The sequence below is a fragment of the Magallana gigas genome, chromosome 10, assembly GCF_963853765.1.
Source record: "Magallana gigas chromosome 10, xbMagGiga1.1, whole genome shotgun sequence".
Taxonomy (NCBI): Eukaryota; Metazoa; Mollusca; class Bivalvia; order Ostreida; family Ostreidae; genus Magallana; species Magallana gigas.
In genome coordinates this window covers 15369587-15393405 of record NC_088862.1, presented here as the reverse complement: position 1 = coordinate 15393405, position 23819 = coordinate 15369587, and the positions used below count along the sequence as shown (strand labels likewise).

General features: G+C 33.8%; 2 protein-coding genes across 2 annotated transcripts in view; one reads left to right on the top strand and one right to left on the bottom strand.

The window, feature by feature from the left end:
* Nucleotides 1–1153: 1153 nt before the first annotated feature.
* On the bottom strand, nt 1154–6929 carry LOC105326852 (vacuolar-sorting protein SNF8). The gene is made up of 8 exons (XM_011427061.4): nt 6778–6929; nt 5491–5541; nt 5123–5261; nt 4877–4981; nt 4450–4522; nt 2429–2570; nt 1921–1995; nt 1154–1491 (listed from the first exon to the last, which is right to left on the bottom strand). Exons 1-8 carry the CDS (start codon nt 6826–6828, stop codon nt 1387–1389), a joined length of 741 nt encoding a protein of 246 aa, XP_011425363.2. The 5' UTR covers nt 6829–6929; the 3' UTR covers nt 1154–1386.
* A 229-nt stretch (nt 6930–7158) lies between these two features.
* LOC105326851 (uncharacterized) overlaps nt 7159–23819 on the top strand; it is a 38911-nt gene continuing 22250 nt past the window's right edge. Inside the window, exons 1-5 of the mRNA XM_034454717.2 lie at nt 7159–7230; nt 7724–7828; nt 8196–8430; nt 13202–13318; nt 13518–13614. Of these exons, the coding sequence (XP_034310608.2) occupies nt 7763–7828; nt 8196–8430; nt 13202–13318; nt 13518–13614 (515 nt within the window). The 5' untranslated portion in view covers nt 7159–7230; nt 7724–7762. The remainder of the gene's footprint in view (nt 7231–7723; nt 7829–8195; nt 8431–13201; nt 13319–13517; nt 13615–23819) is intronic.

The following is a 23819-nucleotide window of genomic DNA, read 5'->3' as shown; positions in this document are numbered from 1 at the left end:
CCGTGTATTCTATTTGGTGTTTTCTGTGGAATGCAGCTTCCGCTTAATAAAGTACACTGTACGTCGCTAAATGTCATGCATATATGTATGAGGATAGAAACATTCAGTAATATGCCAATTCAAATCTACGCCAACTTGTTGAAAACTTATTTTCCGCCAAACATTGTGTTTAAAGTATTCAAAATAATAGAGATATAGTGTTAAAAATCAATCACATTTCGGATTAGCTGTAAGCACTACCTAAAATATACCAGTATTTAGTACTGTGGAATCATTAGAATTTCATGGCTTAATTTTTGTGGTATTCGTGAATATAGCCCTCTCTCAAGTATATTTCGATAAATGAAGACCCAAAAATTGGTACAAGGGCGTGCAACCCAATAGATAGAATGTTCTATCGTTAAAATGACAGATGTCCTACGGACCCGGTTTAGCTGAGCGTAGCCTGGTCATGGTCAGATAATACAATGATTTCCAGTTTTATTCTAATTTCAATAATTTTTTGTTAAGGTGGTATGAGACATCTGTCGATATTAATCTGGATTAAAGTGCATCATAATTATAATACTTTCACGGGTTTAGAATTTTCAAATTTTACATTATTTAGCTAAAAAATACATTTAAAATTTTCTGGAAAGATGTAAATTTTAAAATCCCCTTCGGGATTCGAATCCATGACTTACAGATCCGTAGTGAACCCTCTAAACCATTGCACTATGCTGCTAGTCAACTCTATTCGGAAAGAAACTGTTTATATTAAAATTATGCTTCATTTTATTGTTTATTTCGATAAATCATACGTCACAACCCCGGTGTCCCATACCACCTTAAATGCTAATATTCTTATAGTTCCACTTTCTGAAAGCTGTCCATAATAAGCTTGGGGACGTGTAATAGCTACAAAGTTGATGTTCTTAAATCAATATTGAAAGTCCCATGGCTGTTGTTATGGTAGGGTCTGACTGAGACGACGCATCCATGAATTTACATAACTACGGTAAGCAAAAAAAACACAATCTACCAACATTGGCCCAACAAATTTTAATGATTCCACAGTATGCATTTCATATTTATTTAATATTAAATCTAATAAAAAAAATCAAAATATAAAAGGGTTTTATAAGATAAATTTATTACATAAGTTAAGGGTTAATTCAGTAACAAAAAGTTGTCATATGAATACATATCTCTCTTCTCAAATATGAAAGACATATTATGCTAAATGTGAATTGAAAACTTGATCAGCAGAAAGAGGATCCAAAGAAATCGTCTTCCTTAGACATGCCGATTTTTTCCTTGTCATCTGGAGTCGTCCATATTCCAATAACATCCACAAGTATACAATACACTAATATTTATAAATAGGTTGCAAGATGTACATGTAGATCATGTGACAGAGGAGATTTCTGGGAAGAAGCTGGGGAACCAGTACTGTCTGCCCCCAGTGGCCTGGTCATCCACCCAGGCTAGGCCCTCTCTAACCATGTAATCCTACAACAAACAGTATCACAATGTTATATACCATTATGAAATGGCTTTAGTCCCTCCCTCAACAATTCTACAATATGACAACAGTCTATATATTAAATAAATATTAACAAAGTATCTAACACTCCATGTAATCCTACAACATGACATTATAAGCAATATATCGCATGTATCTACGTCTATATATAACTCCTTCCTTATATATTACTACAACAGACAATATCTCGTGTATCAATATACCAGTAGTGTTTCCCTCACAATGTAATCACAAAACATGACAATTTCATGTGAACAACAGAATTGATCTTATATTAAATGGCTCAAAAAGTTCAACTTAATTGATATAAATGCAAGAAATTCTTAAAACTTTTTACACAATTACCTTCAGCGAAATGCCTGAAAATTACATGTTCATAATTATATTCTACAAACCAAAGCTCTGGTAGCCCTCTCTTCCTCCCATTTCAGTGAATGCATCAATGATTTCTTGGATACAAATCCCTCATTCTACAAAAACATATCGGTCACTATCAACAGTGAAATATCTGAACCTGTGAAAACAGGATTCAACACAAAATTGGCAACCACAGTTACTCTACAGAAATCAGAAAGACCTTGCCAACACCAATTTTCAAAATACATGTACTCTTGGTTTTGATTTTTCTTCAGGTATCTTTACATTTTTCAGCTCTTACAAGTAGGGTATTATTGTATTTTTATCACAATATTAAGTAAATATGATATATTTTTCATATTAAATTCAAGAAAATTACCATAGCTTGAGGATAAACTGGGATATACCATAATTGATTTGGAGTGGTTTACAATGGGAGAGAAATATTTTTAAATATTTTTTTGATTTTAGGATTTGATTAAACACATGACCAGAGGTAATGTAGTACATGTATTTAATATATTTTATGATCTATTTCTGTGTTACCTGGGCCTCCTGTAGTAGCTTGGTGTGGTCCATGGTTAACTCCCCAGGGACACTCTGCACCATGTAACTCTTCCCAAGGGGGATGACGGTAAAACCATTCCCCAGCACCTTCAGCTTCTTTATGGCTCGCAGGAGATCATCTCTGAAATCAGCCAATATATGACCAGTTTATATTTAGTGAAAACCTTCTCATAATTCTCCAGTAAAATTAACACATACCGTATTTTTCCGACGATAAGTCGGTATTTTTTTCCTCTGAAGCAGAGCACCCGACTTATCGTCTTGTTCGACTTGTCGTAGGCTCGTAGTCAGAAATTTTTTAAAAATAGCATTAAAAATCTTGGTTTTTATCATCTTGCGTTGGCTGTGTGATTGAAAATTACGTTGTTGAATTCACTGTTCATCTTTAATAATTATCATTTTCACTCATCTGTCAACACTTAAATACATAATAAAATCAACAGTTATTAAAAAATGTTGCATTGTCTTTAATCAATTAAAAGTTTTACCGTTCCGTTTTTATAAACACATCGTCACATGGTTCTATGTATCACTAGTAGGAAGATAACATTGCGCAGTAAAATTGAAACCAAGTTTGAATGGAAGAAAATATTGCAGTAGGTCCGGGGAATGTTTTTTTTAATTTAATTATTTTATTTGTAAAGAGTTGTTAGTGGAAAGTATAAATCAGAAATATTTAATGGTCAAATTCAATCTTAAAATACGTAATCGGCAATTATCAATACTACTGTTTATACAATAGGCTGACACCGGTTGTTTTAATAATCTTGCCCTAAGGCTGAGATCTTTACGGCAATTTCACTCCCTGTGTATATAAAGAGTACCGTTATAAGAGTGATTATAGTTCATTGATTAATTATTGTCCAATTCTTTGATTACTGTTAGATAATTTTTTTAGGAAACGTTTGTATGTCGTATATCGTCATTATCAAGTCGTACAAATGATCGATCTATTTCTAACAGTGTCTATGTAAAACAATAGCGTGTAACTGCATTACTGGATACAAAGTAAACAAGTTTCATCAAATCATAGTAATTGCTAAATTTCTGCACTTGAGATCCCCCTTTGAAGTCCGACACGAGACAGGTGCATGCCTATGACACCGGAAATTGTTAAACAAACATTGACCACGCGCCGAGTCAACAGGTGGCTGGTTACGTAATGGCGAATACACTGGCGATAGTCAGAGTGGATACTTATTTTAATGCTTGGGAATAAAATATTTCTGACAAAGTAAGTTTAGTTTTGCATAACACGCGATATCGGGAATTGTTTAAAATGCAAGCGACTTTGTAGAAGTTGCCGGTATTTGAAAATTTGATGCATAAGTATAAAGCGTAATTGTTTAAATGTTAATCATTAATAATAATTGGTAGCAATATCGGTGACATCGTGGCATCATACACTGATAATGTTACTGCAGTTTTATAGGCCATTTTGAAGTGATAAGATCGACGTATGGTCTGAGATCGACGTATCATAGGATTTTGTTAAAATTTTGGCTAAAAATGGGCAATTCGACGAGTCGTCCGCATCGACGAGTCGTCGGGAAAATACGGTACACTATATGACTGTATACAGTAAAACACACATATATAAACGAAGTGCCATGGACTGGCAATTTTGCTTCGTTATAAGCATAATTCGTTATATCCGTCAAGTTTACAACATGTAATAATGTCACAGGGAATGAAAATCACTTTGCTGTAAGCGTCAATTCATTAAAAGCATGTTCGTTGTAACTGGGTTTCACTGTATTTAGGACCTTTGATTGTGTTTTCTTTAATGGGGGGCACTGCTTTTAACTTTTTTAATCAAAAAATTCTGCATTCTTTATTCCTTTGTGGGGAAACTACAAGTTTGAAACTTGCATAATAAATGTAAATAAATGTTTTCAACTCCTTTCTTCCCCAGAAAATTACTTGTTCTCTGTTCATTTACATTCACCTAGCTGGTTTATGAACTATATCTCCATTGTAATCATGAGTTTGACACTTACATACTAATGGCCTGGCTTTTCTTTCCCCTAGATGCCATCACTTTATCCCTTAGTTCTTCTATTCCAATTAACCCTGAGAATTATAACAGTATACATTTACATGTTATCTCAACAGCAAAATTTCACTGTCTCATAAAATACTGCATATTTTTTTCCTACCAATATACATGTTGTTTAAATCATAAAGAGAGAGTTCTTAGAGGAATAAATAGCAAATTAGAGGAAACTGTTGACATCCAACATTAGCATTCTGAAATTACAATTTAAGGACTCTTCAGTTGATATCACAGTATGCAATAGTTATAACATTTATACTTTTCATCACTTAATTATCGATTCAAGCATGCAGAGATGTTTCTCTAAAAATTTAATCAGAGAACAGCAAAATGCATGTGTTATAGGTAATGTGCCTTTTTATTCACTTTACCTCCATTCCTGTGGTTGGTTGCCATGCAGACTTCCACAATCTGAACACCCAGCTCATAATAAAAGTCTCCCACCCCCAGCATCTCTGCCCAAAATCCTTTACTGGCTACAAAAACAATACAAATTAGAACTCTTGTATAAATATGGAAGCATATAACCTGTGACAAACAGACGGATGGACTAACATGCCAAGGGGATGACCCTTACAGAAACATATAACTTGTAACAGACAAACAGACAGACTTACATGCCAGTGGGTCGACCCCTATGGAGGCACACATTTCCTGGAAGCTGACCCTGAACTCCGGGTCCTTCCTGATGTCATCCTTGTGTTTGGCAGCAAACTCCTCCAGGTTCACCTTAAACGTCTCCATCTGTTTGGCCATCTACAACATATTGTCCAAAATATATCTTAATGGATATTGTTTAATCTTGATGTAAAATAATAATCACAGAATAAGGAAAGAAAATAATGTACGTATAAATTGGAAAAGAATGAAAATCATTTTGCAGATTTAATACAGTGTAGTGAGAATAAAAATATATGAAAAAAAATCATTACAGGTATTTTATAAATTATTCATAGTCTAAAAATATGTGACTAAGTGGTTTTACCTGGGCCATCTGATTTTGTTCAAGCTCATTGCCTTTGTCTTTGTAACGAGCCTACAACACAAAAAGAAAATAAACACTTAGAAGCCTGCCTTAAACTAAGCCATGTGTAAAATTGTTATACACATTGCTAGCTTCAAATCATGGGTGGATGTAAAGGGGGGCTGGAGAGAGGGCGGCAGCCAATTGCAACTTCTCTGGCCTTTCCAGCAAGCTCGGAAAAACACCTCGAATGTTCCATGACAACCCCCCTTTTTGTAAAACTTGAAATAAATAGAACATATTTTACGATCTGTTGAGATGTGAGCTATAATACTTCATTAAAGTAAACGATATGATACACTAAAATATAACACAGAAGCGACATACAAGACTGTCTAGCCGATACTTATTTAAATGGGAAGCGACTCCATTTTGTCATGTTTGTATAAAATTCCTACATCCGGTGATGTTAATACATTCGAGGTGTTTTTTCGAGCATGCCAGAAAGGCCCGAGAAGTTGTGATTGGGCGGCAGCCTCTCCCTCCCATAGAAAATGCAAACTTCAATAATACATATAGAAAAGTTTTACCTAAAAAATTATAGCCCCCAGACCACAGATGTATGTTTCTGTAATAAAAGCTGACCCTATTGAATAACAACACAAGGTATCTATTGTCTGTCGCAAGATATTTATGCAAGCAGCTCCTTTTTCCCAAATTATGTGATATTTATAAACACCCCATGGTTTAAACAATGTTCATTTAATAGAATGAAAAAAAAAATCCAAGATTTCTGTTTTGAAACACCCCCTCTACATGTAGCTTGTCATGCAGGTTTCAATACATGGTTAACAATAAAAAGTCTATGTGATCAGGAATTTTGCAGTGCAAGCAAGATGAAACTATCTGGATGATGAAGTTTAAAAATTGTGCGAGGTATTTCCAGGGATATACATGCAATGCCATGTCCCTGGTATTTCAATGCAAGCCAGATGAAACTATCCGGATGATGAAGTTTAAAAATTGTGGGAGGAATTTCCAGGGATATACATGTATGTCCCTGGTATTTCAATTGATTTCCAAATGGAGAAAAGACGTCAACATCTCCGTATGGAATCTGTTTCATTCCTGTGAATTTTTCCAAGAAAAAAAACGACGAAGTATCAATAAATATATTTTTCTTGCTATATACAGATATGTCGAGGAGAGACCAAAACAGTAGTACGGTACCATTTTATTTAAGACAAAACAGGTGACGAGGCTTCATTTTAATACACCAATCGTGTTAAAATTATCCTTTCCAGTTACCTGAGCAAGAGATTTGTTCTTCGCTGCTGCAATTCCTACACCTCTCCTCATATTTTCATTTCGTGATTTTCGAGGATGTCAATAAAATGTGTGTAAAGTATGAACTTACACGGGCAGCAAAGTTAAAGACGAAATAATCTTAGGTGAACGTTACGCGAAAATAACGCGTTGCTGTTTTCACTCAGCATATAATATTGTCACACTGAGATCATTTAAACCCTGTCCCGAGATATGTGGGCAACCAGAGAAAGCATATTGTAAACTACCTGTGTCATTAAATAAGGAACAGGGTACCTACCTATTTATAGATTTCAAAATTTTCACCGCGAAAATTTTCTGTTTTGGGGTTTATTTTCTCTGAAAATTTTCTCAGTAATAATATATACACAGGTGACTTACACAGGTATATACAATACAGGTAAATTCAAAGGAACTGATGTTAATTTTATTCAGGTAAACACGTAGGAACCATGTTCTCGTTGGATAAGTATGCTTTGAAGTGAACTGAATAGATAAATGAACTTAATTATATCATAATTATATACATGTACCTTGGTTACATGTAATTGTGTACTTCTTTATATTGTTAATTATCAAGTACCTGCATGGTGTTATTTATTATTCTCATAACGATAATATATATACCGGTACCTAATAAAATTAGGGATATATCCATATAGTTTATTATGATAAAAAAAATACCGTACAACGTAGCCTATAACGTCAGGCGCCTGTGTGTTTAAAAATGCAATATAATATAGAATACGCCATTACGGTATTGCAAAAATAAGATACAACAATGCAATTATGTTTCATATTTGAAATAGATTAATTGTAGCCATACATGTACATGTTTATGTTAATTTAGTATTTACTTTTTCATGCAGTTGATTTTTTTTATCTTTCAAACACTAATTCAACGCTTGAAAATACTTTCACGTTTCAGTTGTGTTGACTGACACCGAGTTTCATTGAACCGAAAGTGATGGAAGACATGACAATGATGTTTTACTTACTAATACTTACAATGACCTTATACATGGACGCAGCGGTAAATATCTATGGGTGGTTTTTTTTATTGCTACATTCTGGGACGAAGCAACAGTGGGGATGGGTGCATGACACGCCCCTTTTGTTAATCTTATTTATTAATTTGTTTATCTTTATTATTTTTTAGTAAAAAACCAACACACCGAACTATTTTTTAAAAATGTTCGTAGATACAAATAGGAAACGAATTGATATGCGAACTGATCCCTCAACTTTAAAAATGTTAAAGTAACATTTAACGCACTCCCCTTTCTGTAACGACAAAAAAAAAAACCCCAAAAAACATTATACACATTTTAGATAACAATTTCTATGAGTGTCTACATATAGCTTCACTAATTTTTTTTTCTAATCTTGCATATCACAAGGTTATGGCGATGACTTTCTGCGAGGAGTCAGCCAAGACAGTAAGGTACGTTGACAAATGTCCGGAGGACTTGAAGTCGTGGGAGAAAGCGGCCAAAGATATGAATTGTGAATCCATAGAACACAACTGCTCCAAGACCGTAAGCAAAGGGAATCATCGGTTTCAGTACCACTGCGTGATCAATGCCTGGATGAATGCTACTTTGGAAGTGTGTGCACCCAATCGAACCATATTTGGTACGGTACACATATACGGTTTTATAAAATAAAACTTATTAATTGTATTAAACTGTATATAATAGCACACCATGGCCACTTGACTTTAAGTGCTTTTTCACTACACCTTTCCAATTAAATTTTGTGCGCAGGGCTGTAATCATTAGTTTCATACTTTTGGTGTACCAAAGAGTCAAGAAATTACTTCTCAAAAACCTAAAAGCAAAGGTTTATATGGAACGCCATGGCTGCCTTATAGCATAATACTATAGGTACAATATGTCAAATTATCATTACATTATGTCAAAGTCCATTACGTGGTGTGAATATATCTTTACGCTAGGTCAAATCGTTATAACGTGATGTCAAAAGCACGTTAGGTGAAGTAAACATGTCTTTACATGATGTCAATTTTTTACGTTGTGATGTAAAATCATCCTTACGTTATGCCAACATTGTACAACCAAAGGTCAATACATCATGACATTATTTCGACACTGTATTACATGGGGCGAATGTATCCTTACATTATGTCAACATTTTATTACATGCTTTCAAAATATCCTTACATTATATCAACACCGCAGTACGTATCGCGATTAAATCCTTACATTATGTCAACATTGTATTACATGATATCAATGCGTTTTTACATTTTATCAACACCTTAATACATGTACATGGTGTTAACTCATCCTTTCATTATGTCAACACTTTATCACTTTATGTCAAAAGTACATTACTTGATACGAAAATGTCTTGACTTTTTGTCTAAACTTTATTACGTGATGTAAATAAGTCTTTACATTAGGCAAATTCTCTATTCCGTGATGTATACGCTCTATTACTTTAAGTCGAAACATCATTCCGTTATACAAACACGAAATCCTTGGTCTTTGTATATTTGTCATGTTTTAAATACAATTTACTATATAGAAACGGTACGCCGATTTACCCAAATGGACCCAGAAAAACCCGAACAGTAGATACTAGTAAGAAGCAGTGATTTAATCATACAAGAATGAAAATATATATAGGCCTATATATAGGTCTTCTGAAAGCTGTAAAAGACTTAGTTGCTGACAATTTAATTTCTCGAGAGTGAAGTGAATGAACATCTACGTATTTAAACATTGAATTTATAGTTTAGATAGACTTAAGTTATAAGAAAATCCAAGTTTTCTCGTGCTCATCGGCCCTTGAATATTTAAAATGAAATGGGTATAAAATCTAAAATCAACCCCTTTATTGTTTTTTTTTTTGGGGGGGGGAGATTTAAAATTTTATTTTTGATTTATACTTTTTTTACTTCAAGAATATTCAAATTACGTTCGTTACTACACACTCAGTCATTTAGCAGTCAGGGTTCTTTATCGTTCCAAAGCCTGTATGTCGTGGCGCAGACACCCAGTGCATATTTAATTTTCTAAAATTTAGTCTCAAAGTATTTAGTAGTTAAAATAAAGTATTTAGTAGTTAAAAGTAAACGTTGCTATTGCTATCTTAAATTAAGGATACTGACCCTAACTACACATGTAGGTATGGCCGTTCTGCTACAACATTATTATGCTATGAAAATGATTTTTTTTCTTATTGCTGCAGAGGGGGTGGGAATGGTGTTTGAGGAGGGGGTACGCTACGTTCCTCTGAATAAATTTTCTCCTTTTCATCCAAGAGGGCACTCGATAACTTATATGAAATAAAATCTTCAAATAAATTACAAGAGATCTTTAACCCCTTTAAAGACCTTCTCCATTTTGATATAGATGTTTTTATGAAATGTTTGTTTAAGGTAATTGTTCAGACAGAGGGTATAAATCAGAAATATGTCATAATAAAAACGCACACAAATAAGAGAGGTGAACTGTATTCGCCGATTTCAGAATTATTATTAAGAAAGGCAAACACTTTTGGTAGAATCGGTTCTATCTTCAGGGTTTGTCCCATACATGTAACTTACTAATTTTTAATTAAATGAAATAATTCGACAGCATGAGTGTTGGTTTTTGTAAACAGTTAAATGTATGATCATGTTACATATATTTTCGTTGTAAGTATAGAATAGGCGTGAAAATAGGCTGAGAAGGAAATTTACGCCCATTCCGTTCTGTTCCGTTGAATACCAATATCCACAGGGGTAATAATATATTGCGGAACCTAACGGAACCAGAATCTTACAAATAAGTCAAGTACTGATGACATTGTAATTTTAAAGATGGTATGCTTTGGAATGCGTTTCGTTTGTTTTAAATCTCTGACTAATAGAGAATATTTTTTTGCTAGCTTAAACTAGTTAGTAAGTTCTGCCGTGAAAATACTGTAATATGTTAATATTAGAGTAGTAAGTAATATAATTATGTATATTTTTCTTTAAACAACGAATTTAAACAATAAAATTAAAGATCAATCTTATTTTGAAATGAAATGAATAAAAAAAAAAATTCATTATCTTTAAATATCTATTTTCCCATTGGATGACCCTTTACTGGTTTCGTTCTGTTCCACAAAGTTTCAATAACCCCTGGATACATTTGGGTAAGCTTACCGTTTCCTTGTATATAGAAAGGCCGATGTATCCGTGTTCGCGTAACGAAATGTTTCACCTTAAAGCAATGGAGCATGTACATCATGATATAGAGAACTGACTAACAGCAAAGACTTATTCACATCACGTTATTAAGTTTAGACATAACGTCATAAACTTATGACATCAAGTTATAAAGGTTTGACATAATAAAACGATATATTTACACCATGTAATAAAGTGTTGATAAAATGTAAAAATGCATTGATATCATGTAATAAAATGTTGACATAATGTAAGGATAGAATCGCGATACGTACTGCGGTGTTGATATAATGTAAGGATATATTGAAAGCATGTAATAAAATGTTGACGTAATGTAAGGATACATTCACCCCATGTAATACAGTGTCGAAATAATGTCATGATGTATTGACCTTTGGTTGTACAATGTTGGCATAACGTAAGGGTGATTTTACATCACAACATAAAAAGTTGACATCATGTAAAGACATGTTTACTTCACCTAACGTGCTTTTGACATCACGTAATAACGATTTGACCAAGCGTAAAGATATATTCACACCACGTATTGGACTTTGACATAATGTAATGGTAATTTGACATAATGTACCTATAGTATATTGCTATAAGGCAGCCATGGCGTTTCATAGGTTTATAAATGTTATAAATTCATAATACGATGAAAGTGGAGCTTTTGACTAGAGGTCTTTTATCATTGTTTTCAGTATTTCTCAATCAATTTTATGCCAGGTATTTTTTTTAAATAAGGGAATAAAACTTTATGATTATTATTTGATGCAAATGTTTGTTTTTTTGTTTTTGTTTTTTGGTTTTTTTGTTTGTTTGTTTTTTTTTTTTTGCCTTTTTGAAATTTCAAAGTACTGTGGCAATATACATTCCCTTTACCCCAAACAATGTGTTCCAATAGGACCATGCACTCATATACCATCGCACTTTCGCCAATGATGCGAGAGTACGAAGGCGAACGTGCGAAGGCGAAGGAGAGAAAGTGTGCAGACTCGACGGCGAAGCGCGAAGATGCGAAGCCAATATTGAGACCTTGTGGAAGGCAAAAGAGCGATACTACTCTTTTTCCTTTGCCTTCGCAACTTCGCCGCACTCTTGCCATCGCAACTTATAATTCGCACTCTCGCCATCGCAACTTTGCACTTTCGCCATCGCAACTTCGCCATCCCCATTTACATGTACCGGTATGTGTTTGTGGAACTAAACTGACGTCTGCGGAAGAAGACGATTTTTTAAGAAATTATTTCTCACTACTAACTATCTAAACACTCTGTATATAATGAAATTCAGAAACCATGGTATTGAATTTAAGATAAGAAGACTGAGAGCTGGAAAGTGACATGTGTCTGGAAGTGAATAAGCGACAGGTGTCTGAAAGTGAACACAATTATGGCGGACATTGCAATCTATATATAGAACATAATAATTAGGCCAAGCCAGCAATGGATAAAAGATAATTATGTCAGATAATCCATTAACTTATTCATGAACTTTTATAGTGAGCACGATTGCACCGCCACACTGTCTAGCGCATGCGTACAAATAATGTCCGGCAACATGCGGAAAACCTCGGGCAAGTAGATACCTCGATCAAATATGTTATTGACCAAGAGAAAGAGAAAAAAGGCGAAGATGGGATGGCGAGAGTGCGAAGTTGCAAAGGCAAAGGAGCGATAATTGTTTCGCTCCTTCGCCTTCGCACCTCCGCCATTTTTTTGTCGCATCTTGCTTTTTCGCTTTCGGAACTTCGCCCGAAAGGTGAAAGTGCGAAGATATATGCGAGTGGCCCCAACGGAACACCATAGCAATTAATTCGGTCAATATTTCAAAAGTGTATTACTATAAAAACAAGTTCAGCATGATTCTGAAAAGTTCCAGCAAAAACGCAAAAAGAAGTTGAATTCAAGCATGTGCTTACAATGTTTCGGCGTAGCTACGCCACTTAAAACAAAATATTTTCTATATTTTATGAACATATCTTAGTCTAAAAATTGTGGTAGATCTACTGGATGGTTCCATTCAGCCAACCATTACATAAGAAAAAATATATTCTTTAAATGCTATTTCACCTGTCCAAAATTGGCGTTGTTTCATATTCTTTAAACGTAAATTGCTCTCTGAGCTAGTGCGCAGAATGACCACACTAAGTTTCAAAACTATATTCAAGTAGACCATACTCAGATCCAATTGAGACTAATTAACGTTTTTCCTTTCAAGGTTATTGTACAGAATACAATGTCATGGGACGAGTCATACAAGAAAATTTTAATGCAGAATGTACAACGCACGAGCCACCATGTCCAGCATTTTACAATTCAACAGAGGCATATAAATGTAAGTTTTATTAAAAAAGTAAAAAAAAAAGAGGACTTCCTGTAGATACGAAGATTTAACACAACAAACAATACTATATATATTTAACTGATAATCCTTATAATTAACCATGCAACATTATGCACAATGTTTAAAATTAATCTCATTATAATGTACACTTTAAATATATTAACTTTATAATTTGTTTTCAATACTTTAGATCAAACATGCTATGGATTGGTGAAAAAGGATCGTCGAAAGGCAGAATACAAAGAAGAGTATGCGCAGAATCCTGATATACGATCGAGATCAGATAGGTGCCTAAATTTTTAAAATGTGATTTAAAATAATTTGCTTTTGAAATAGTATCAATGAACAATAAACAATTGAATGCTTTCATCTATTCGCTCAGGGAAATACTTTTTTTAGTATGTTGAACTGACTTTAGTATATTTGTAATAGAATTCAGTATGATACATAAAATATATATTGTGTCAGATATGTTATTCTTAGGTAATTTGATTTTTTCATAACGGTCTTTATTAGGGTCTTCCGTCTTCAGCGGAAGACCCTTCTATTATTCTATTGTTTCTTTTTCACTTTTCTTATTGTTATTAGGGTCTTCCGTCTTCAGCGGAAGACCCTTCTATTATTCTATTGTTTCTTTTTCACTTTTCTTATTGTTATTATTATTAGGGTCTTCCGTTTCCAACGGAAGACCCTCTTGTTATTCTATTGTTTCTTTTTATTATTATTTTTTTTCTTTTTCTTTATTTTTCTGACTTTTTCAAAGCTTAATATCTCAAAAAGTTTTCAACAGATTTACATGAAACTTTCAGGGATTATGAAGCATTATTGTGCCTCAAGGATGTTAAATTTTTAAGTACAACGTCACTTCCGTTTTTACGTTACGTCAATTTTTAAATTTTAAAAAAGTGATTTTGTCCAGGGCGTTTTTCAAAAACGCTTCAAGATAGAAACTTGGAATTTTCTGTGTTGAAGCATTGATCGTTTTTATTTGGACATAAGGCTGGAATTTAGTTTCCGTCACTTCCGGTCCAAACCGGAAGTGTTTTAAAATTTTCGATTTTTCGAATTTTTCGTTTTAATTTAAAATGTTTATGCGATTTGTAGAGTTGGTTATGCTGAACACGAAACTGAAATCCGAAGCGTTGAATTACAGAGATATCGGGGTTTAAAAATTGATTTTTCCGGAAATTTTGATTCCGCGTTCTTGGTTTAAAAAATAGCGTAATGTTCAAAGTAATATTAACTCGTACCAAAAATAATTGCTATGTCGTACTTGAACACATTCGGATTTTTTTTGTTCAGTCGTTCTTAAAATCGGAAAGGTTTTTGTTAAGTCGTACTTAAAATCATTCGTATTTTGTTAAGTCGTACCAGGAATAATTCGATTTATTTTATCTTTTTATTTTAGTTACTCTTGTTATCGGTTAAAGAGCTCTGCTTCTTACAGGAACTTTCAGCTTTACTTCCGTCATTAACGGAAGACCCACTCGTTGCTTTGCAACGAGCTTTGCTCTAGTTATTATTCTTTTTTTTTCTTACCGATTTTGTGCAGACGATTTCTCAGAGATGGCTCAACCGATTTCAATCAAATTTTCAAGATTAACGCGATGTTATCTGAAGTTTATCGTTTTTGATCCATTTTTGAAAATACACTTCCGGTCGGAAGTTATCGTCCGTTTACGATTTTAAAAAGTCAATTTTGTCGGTCGGGTTTCTCAAAAACGAGTAAAGATAAAAGGCTGAAATTTTCAGAGATGATAGATCTACCGTTTTTCTGGTGCACCTCGGTCAAGAGAATGTCCGCCGTTGCTTCTGGTCGTCACCGGAAGGAAATTTGAAAATTTGAATTTTTCGACTTTTTTATTTTTTAATATTTTTCTTTGAAATTTTAACACCTTATAGTGACCCTTTTACTGATTAAGAATATGTAATTAGTTTTAAAATCGATCAAGGCATTCTCGAGAAATTAAGCGTCAAAGTTCTGAAGCGGAGTCCGAGTAGCTCAGTCGATATAGTCGTGGACATGGCCCAGGCGACCCGGGTTCAAGCCTCGAGTGCTGCAAAATTTTTTTTCATTTTTTTCGCTTAAATCTACGATTTTATCTTTGAATTGATAAGTTTAATCTAATCTATTCAAAAATCGGACGGAAGACCCACTCGTTGCTCGCAACGAGATCGAATCTAGTTATTATTATTATTCTTTTTTTTTCTTACCGATTTTGTGCAGACGATTTCTCAGAGATGGCTCAACCGATTTCATTCAAATTTTCAAGATTAACGCGATTTTATCTGAAGTTTATCGTTTTTTATCCATTTTTAAAAATTCACTTCTGGTCGGAAGTTATCGTCCGTTTACGATTTTAAAAAGTCAATTTTGTCGGTCGGCTTTGTCAAAGACGAGTAAAGATAAAAGGCTGAAATTTTCAGAGATGATAAATCTACCGATTTTTTGGTGCACCTGGGTCAAGAGAATGTCCGCCGTCACTTCCGGTCGTCACCGGAAGGAAATTTGAAAAATTGAATTTTTCGACTTTTTTATTTTTTAATATAATTTTCGGAAATTTTTATAGTTGATAGTGACCCTTTCACTGATTAAGAATATGTAATTTGTTTTAAAATCGATCAAGGTGTTCTGGAGATATTAGGCATCAAAGTCCTGAAGCGAGAGTCCGAGTAGCTCAGTCGTTAGAGTCGTGGACATGTGCCCAGGCGACCCGGGTTCGAGTTCGGAGTGCCGAATTTTTTTTCATCTCATTTTTGTGCTTAGATCTGATTTTTTATCTTTAAAATGATGGATTATGTTCTTTTCCGTTATAATTTTGTAAAAGAAGTTACATAAATAGCGCTTTTCTCCGTATTTGTGTATTGAGATCAATAGCTATGTATTTATATATGTATATATATATATTTATATATATATATATATATATATGTTGAAAAAAAAATAGTTACATCTTTAAAACAAGGCTTATACATTGTTCTAACATATGTATTTTATTTAGAAATTGTGTAATATGTGATAATTAGAATTAAATATAGAAATCACCGACCGACCCCCGAAAAAATTCTAACTCCCGAGCCCTTTTATCAATCCTAATGAAAATTCGTGAAAATGAACATCGGACCCCATTCTTATTGTCTGTAAAATATGCAGCAGATTGAACAATTAAGAAGAAATTCCTGAGATCAAACGGCGCGTATTGCCTTTACGCGAATATAAAATTTGCACAGTACACGAACCGACCCTTCACCCCTCCTATTCGAAGAATCATTAAGTTTTACTGGCATGATATTTCATCTTGAACCTTTATTTTTAACCTAGTACAGTTCTAGATTACTGTACCAATGACCAGACCAATTTGTTCATTATTATCAGAGTTATCAACTTATTGGGCATCTGAGTTTCGATTGGCGTGCTTGTCATGTACTGTAGAAAAAAATTCTAACTTTCGAGCCCTTCACTAAATCCTAATGAAATGTTGTGTAAATGTACCTCGGACCCCATTCTTATTGCTTGCCAAATATGCAGCGGATTGAACAAGTAAAAAAAAAATTGCTGAGATCAAACGGCGAGTATAGTTTGTACGGGGACTTAAAATTTACACAGTACAAGAGATGTAAGCAGCCGCGAATTATTTCTGCTGCATGTATATTTCTTGTTTTCCGTTTAGTCTGTATCTAAGATAGCATGTAAACTACTTATAAATGTTAGAACTGTGGAAATTACTGTCATCCAATTTTTACGGAAGAAATTTACGTGTTACTGATTTCGTTATTTCTACATTTATAAAGATTTTATCAATCCTGTTGAAATAAGATTGTCAAACATAATAGTAAACGACACAAAAAAAAATCTCTACACTGAAATACATGTGTAAAATGAATCAGTCATTGATTTAGGACTTCTACTTTCGATTTATATACGACGGCAACCCGGGATGAAGCCCCTAGTGCCGCAAAATTTTTTCACTCATTTTTGCTTAGATTTACGATTTTAACTTTATTATGATTTTATGGATTTTTATCTCATATACTCATAAATCGGATATCCATCTCGAATTCATTGAACGATACTTAAATTTTTTTAATTCAAATTCATATTTAATTGTGTAAAAATTACCTCAGATCAAATTTAAAATAAAGAAAAAATAAAACTCATTTAAATCTTGTTAAAATGACATCAGGCTAATTTTAAAACATGATTTTTGTAATACTATTGCATTTCTGCGTCTGGTGACATCTTTCTCGAATTGGTTTGATAAACGTTAATTTTTTTCAATTTAGATTTATTCAAATCGTATTAAAACGGCCTTAGATAAATTTTAAAACATGAGATCTAAATTGCGTTTTCAATTCTGCGTCTGATGGCATTTTCTCCAAAACTGTTAACTTATTTAAAACGTGTTAAAATGACCTCTGACTAATTATAAAACATGATTTCTAAGTTGCGCTTGCAATTTTGCGTCTGATGACATCTTTCCGAACAGATTGGAGGAAATTTAGATTTTTTCAAAACTATGATCATGAAACTTGACGATGACTTGGACACGATTTGAGATGAAAATTTAATTTTGAAGTTTTTATGCATAAAAGGTTTACATGTGCATGTTGAATGATTGACCATTTGAATGATAGATGTTAAGTTACAAATGAGATACAGAGGTAAGAATTCAGTGTTATATAAACAAAGCTCGAGTCTTATATTGGTTAACAAATAATGTAAAGTAAAGGAATTACCATTCATTTGACAAATTGATCAGTGGCAAACAAGATAAACTGATTCATTGCGTGCATAAATAATATTATCAACAAAAGAAAACACCATTCAATGAATTTTTTTAGCAATACAACGCATATATAAACAATAAGAACACTTTAGCTTTGTTTACAAAACAGATAATATCATGGTTTGTATCTTGCTTGTAACTTAATTTCTTACTATCAAATCTTGAGTAAGCATTAATAACACCATTATTAGTCAATCTAGACATTAAAAATAAAATAATAAAATCTGAAAATTCTGAGCTCATATCGTGTCTTACTCCCTTTAAACTGATTTAAATCGTGACCTCAGCCCAATTTTAAAACATTATATCTAAGTTTCGCTAGCAATTCTGCGTATGATGACATCTTTCTCGAACTGATTGGATGGAATTTTCGCTTTTCCAAAATGTTTATTTGATTCAAATCGTGATAAAATGACATCAGACTAATTTGAAATCATGATATCTAAGTTGCACTTGCAATTCTGCGTCTAATGATATCGAGGTAGACACCACATTTTGGCGATATAAACTGTGCTTCTCAATGCGTTAAAATCGCCTTGTGACGTATCGTCATAAAAGATAATAGAGATCACTTGGTGTCGGTGATTCTTAAAATTTGTAAAAAAAAAAAAGTTAAAATCCGATTTAAATTGTGTTAAAATTACTTCAGACTGATTTTAATATATGATATATCTGATACTCTTGCAATTCTGCGTCTGATGACATTATTCTCAAATTAATGAATAAATCATCAAAAATAATAATGTGATTTACAGCGAATTAAAGTGAGCTCAGGTCGAGTAATGTATCTAAGGTGCGATTGTGTCTGCGTCTGAACTGCGTCCGAGTTTAGTTTTGTCCTCATGTAAGTATTTTAAACCTCTTCCGTTTGCCGGACATTGTCCGTTGCCCCCTGCTCACCGCGGGGAGGTGGAAGTAGGATTTTGAGCAGGGTATATTTTTTATGGTATTATGTAATTTATCTTTTTTTAATAAGCACTAAAGTAATAAGCCAGCTGATTTTAACTATCTAAACTCTTAAAAACGCTTATAATTTTCTAAGATAATCTATAGCATCAATAATATACATTATACTGTATCTTCAAGAAAATATGTACATTGACGACAACAACTCCTAACTGTCAACATGTACTTGTCAACAGTAATCAGATTCGTTAGAGCAAAACAATTTTGGATTTCTACAGTTAACCAACATGTTCAAATTTACGACACTATACATTCCATCTTTTGATAATGAAGAAAACAGACAAAAGTGTAAAACTCTATTGCATTGTATATTAAGGGTTACACGATCACAATAAATATTTATGGTATGTACAATCACAGAACACTCTGTATTGATAAGGCTATGCAATCTTCAAATCAATAAATCAATGAATATTTACATCTGGTCATGAATGAACAAAACATTAAAAAGCACCATATATTGTCCGCAATGATCAAAATACTACATTTCTGGATATAGGCAGAATGTACAGTAAGTTTAAACTAAAATAACTATTTATGAAATGAAATTCCACATTTTGTTTAAATATAGCTAATTGATTGTTCTATACTACAAATCAATATGGTAAAAACTACATTTTACACTTCACAATGGTCAGTATAGAAAACTGATGGGATATTTCCAGTATCTATAATACAGTCATATGTTTGAAATAATATTTACATTTCATATCAAAAGACTACATTCCTCATGTTAGAGCATGTAACAGGACACAGAACAGTCAAAAATTGACCCATTTGTTACCTCATGGTTCTTCAGCACGTTTAGTTCAACTACGACTAAACAAGACTATAAACGGTACATTAGATAAGACTGCATACAATTAACAACTTATTTTACATTATATACACTACCCTATAATTATTTGATTTTTGTGGGACTTTATACGGGCTTTTAATATAGTTATTACAAATCCGTTTGAGCTTTTTTTAATCTGTTCAGTTATAGGAATTCATATACAACAAACACATGTTTTGATATTTTTCAGTGAGTTTCAATCTGACCGAAGAAATAAATTGTGTCTTTCACTACACACGAGTTTTTTTCATTTTAAAAACTATTTAAACATGCCGAATGTGAAACAGTAGCTTCTATCATAACTGGGTGCATATCAACTTCCCTTACATTGCAAGTTCTATTGACTGAATTGTTTGAAAAATGAACCATCATCATTTTTTAGTTTGCAAATTTAGAAGTACAGCATCATGATAACTATAATATGTTGGTAATCGATGAAGACTGCCAATTCGTATAGAACTAGATACATATACATGGTCCAAAATTGTTCCCCCTTCAGTGGTGCTAAAGGAAACAATTTGTCTGAAGTTCTGATCTCTTAAAAACTTTTGCAGAGGACCATTCGCTTTGGCATCCTCATTAAAATCCCCCAAAATGATAATGTTTTCATTAGTTGCCTTCAAGAAGTCAAGAACTTTCTGAAAACTCTGAAGAAATGTTGCCATTTTTGCTATGGATGGGCGATACACAGATAATATCAAAATATTTTCCTTCAACAATTTCACAGCTATTCCTTCAATATTCATCTGACACAGTGAAACAATATCATATGAGTCTTGTCCATTTTTTAAATACAATGCAACGCCTCCACCTTTTGACATGCGTAAACTCTGATCTGAGACAGTATTTTCCTCGTATGCCTCCCTTCTTGGGAGATGATGAAATTGATACCCTTGAAGAGCAAACGTATCTGTGTTTTCCCCAGATTTTAACCATGTCTCGGTTAAGCAAATGACATCAGCCTTATTGAATCTGGCATCATTTCGTAGATCTGCAAAATGGCTATTTAAGCTCTGTATGTTATGCAGAACTATTTTCTTTCCAACTGAATTCAAAGTTCGTGAAATGTAATTAAAAGTAACCATTGCCATTTCATTCAAAGCTGTCTTTACCTCTGGATCAGCATAAACATTTTTCCGTAATCGAGCTGGATCGTCTGTATCAATAAAAAGACCAGCCTTTGAAGTAACCCTTGACAATGCAACATAACCTTGGCCTGGGGCAAATGCTCTATCTAAATTCACAACTACTTTGTCTGATGTCATCCCTTGCACCTTATGAGCAGTACATGCCCATGATAACCGAATTGGAAATTGATGACGTACCACTGTAGCTATCTTGTCTTTTATTTCATCTTGCACTCTTTCTACTAACACTAGGTTCCCATCTTTTGTTTTTTGTCCTGACTTTTTTCCAACTTGCTTATTATCAAACACAACTCCCACAGCACTAACAATACTGTTACTGTTTTCTTTAAAAACAAACCGACAGACATGCCCCATTACTCCATTCACAAGTCCATCTTCTACGTTACAATTCCTTGTAAGCATCACTCTTGCTCCGACAGACAAAATCAGAGTGCTTGGAAGTCCATCAGTTCTTGATTTCGTCAAAGGTTTGTTCTTTAATATCAGTTTACCAGATGTTTTGTCCTTCTTATAATCTTGCGCATTGATTTCTAGTAAATCTTCACATGATTTGTTTAGCATTGTGAGATTGAATGTGTTTACCTCCTCATTAGTTGAAAACACATGAAGAACATCTTCTGGTCCTTCCCTGATACAGTCTTGTAACATAGTACTTTGCTCTTGTGTAAATGGTTCATCTTTCTCTCTTACACGAAGGGAGTTCAGGACCTCAGCAAAAGACAAATCGTCTTTTTGTCTCATTATTTCTTTTAACTCTATGATCTTAAACAAATCAAGCCAATAGTCCATTGGATATGCCATATTTTCTTTGTAAAGCCTTTCATCTTTTCGCTGTTTGACTGGAGGAAGCTGATAAAAATCCCCAACAGCAATAACACAAACTCCTCCAAAGGGTTCTCTACATTTCTTTATCTGTACCAATCTTTCATGTATGTAGTACAAAAGTTTTTTGTACACCATTGATATTTCGTCAATGATAAGAATGTGGAGATCTCCAATTCTCATTCTTAATTCACTGAGACTTTGTTCTCCAAGTGGTTCATAAGGCAATGGAAGATACTTTGTTAATGAAAACAGGTGGTGAAGTGTATTTCCGCCAATGTTGAAAGCTGCTGTTCCTGTGAATGCTCCTAGAACCACTGATATTTTCTCTGGATCAGACATAATTCTTGAAAGCAAACGCGATGCTTCATAGTGAATAGCTTTAATGAGATGACTTTTACCAGTACCTGCACCTCCAGTTACAAATAAATGTAAGGGTTCACAATTCTCTCCTGTAATCTTTGCTAAACACCAATCACGAACCATGTAAAATATCTCCCTCTGTGTTTCATTCAAATTCTGAAGAATGGGTATCATTTCTTCTCTAGAATTGATGTTTTGTTGAACATGATACATGACATCGGCATTATGATTCTCAGTTTCAATATCCGGTATGACATCTACATTATCCTCTTGTGGTTCACTGTTTTCTTTTCTGAATGTCATACCCTCCCTTCTAAGAACCTCTGTTTCTGGACATATGCGAGACCATGCATCTTCTGGTTCACCATTCATTTCATATGCTTCCTGGGCATTGAAAATTTCATTTTCATTTTTTGCATACTTTGCATGATTCACATCTACAATAGACTTCACTGATTGTTTGCGTTTACGACCAGAAATTTTCACGTAACCAGTTTCATAAAAATCTTGATATAAATCAAACCCTGGTGGCTTCAACTGTGCATCTGTCCAATACGGCAGGAAAAGTTGCAGGAGAGATTGATAATATTTTTCTGGCATTTTTTCAACGTTGAACCTAGGATACCTTACAACAGCATGTTGTGTTCTAGTTCTTCGTTGCACGTAACCCTTATTATTCTGTAATTCATACACATTTTCATTTTCCTTCTTAGGAACTTGAGATTTAGCCAGCACTCTAAATTCAGAGCAAAAATCTGCAAGGCACATTTCATGAAAAATTTGCTTTTCTGGCCGGTTCATGTAACGTTCAATGATGTTTGTCATCCAGACATCGTTTTCGTCATCTTCCTCATCATTTTCTTGATTCTTTGAAGATTTTTTCAACAAAGACAGTGGTTTACTTAAGCGCACAGGGTTATCACCTACGGGCACAAAAACAACTTTCCTAGAACATTCCTTCATCCTCAAGTTACATACTCTGTATACAGCTTCCTGAGCACTTACTTCTCTGTGATGCAAGTAGGCTGAACCAATTTTCTTCATTGTCTGTCTGGCGTCATAGTTTCCTTCTTCAGCCTCCAATCTAGTTTGTTTAAGTAACATGCCCATTTCCCTTTCTGACTTTGATATGTAGGAAACAATATAAACAATACAACTGAACGCATCTAATACAAACTGTATGTCCATATTAGCATCCCAGGATTTTAACAGGCATCTGTTATATTGGTTCGTCCACACTTCATTTGGGCAGCGTTTAAGAATTATTGACCTTTTTGATGATAACAGGTTATGGGCTTCTTCATACAGCTCCTGCGTTAGTGATAAATCATCAAATAGTTCCTCTGTTGTCAAGATTTGTTCATCTTGATTCTGTATTTTATCCCAAACAGCAACTAAAATGTCCTTCGCATACGCCTTATTAACATTTGTTTCAGAATCTATTTTGCAGTCATCTGTGTTGTCTTCCTCTTGAACGCTTGTAATGAAAGTCTTTTTCGAGGGAGGCCTTGGAAAATGAAACCTACATTCTGTTCCCTTCTTCCTACAGGATTTGGAATGTTTTTTAC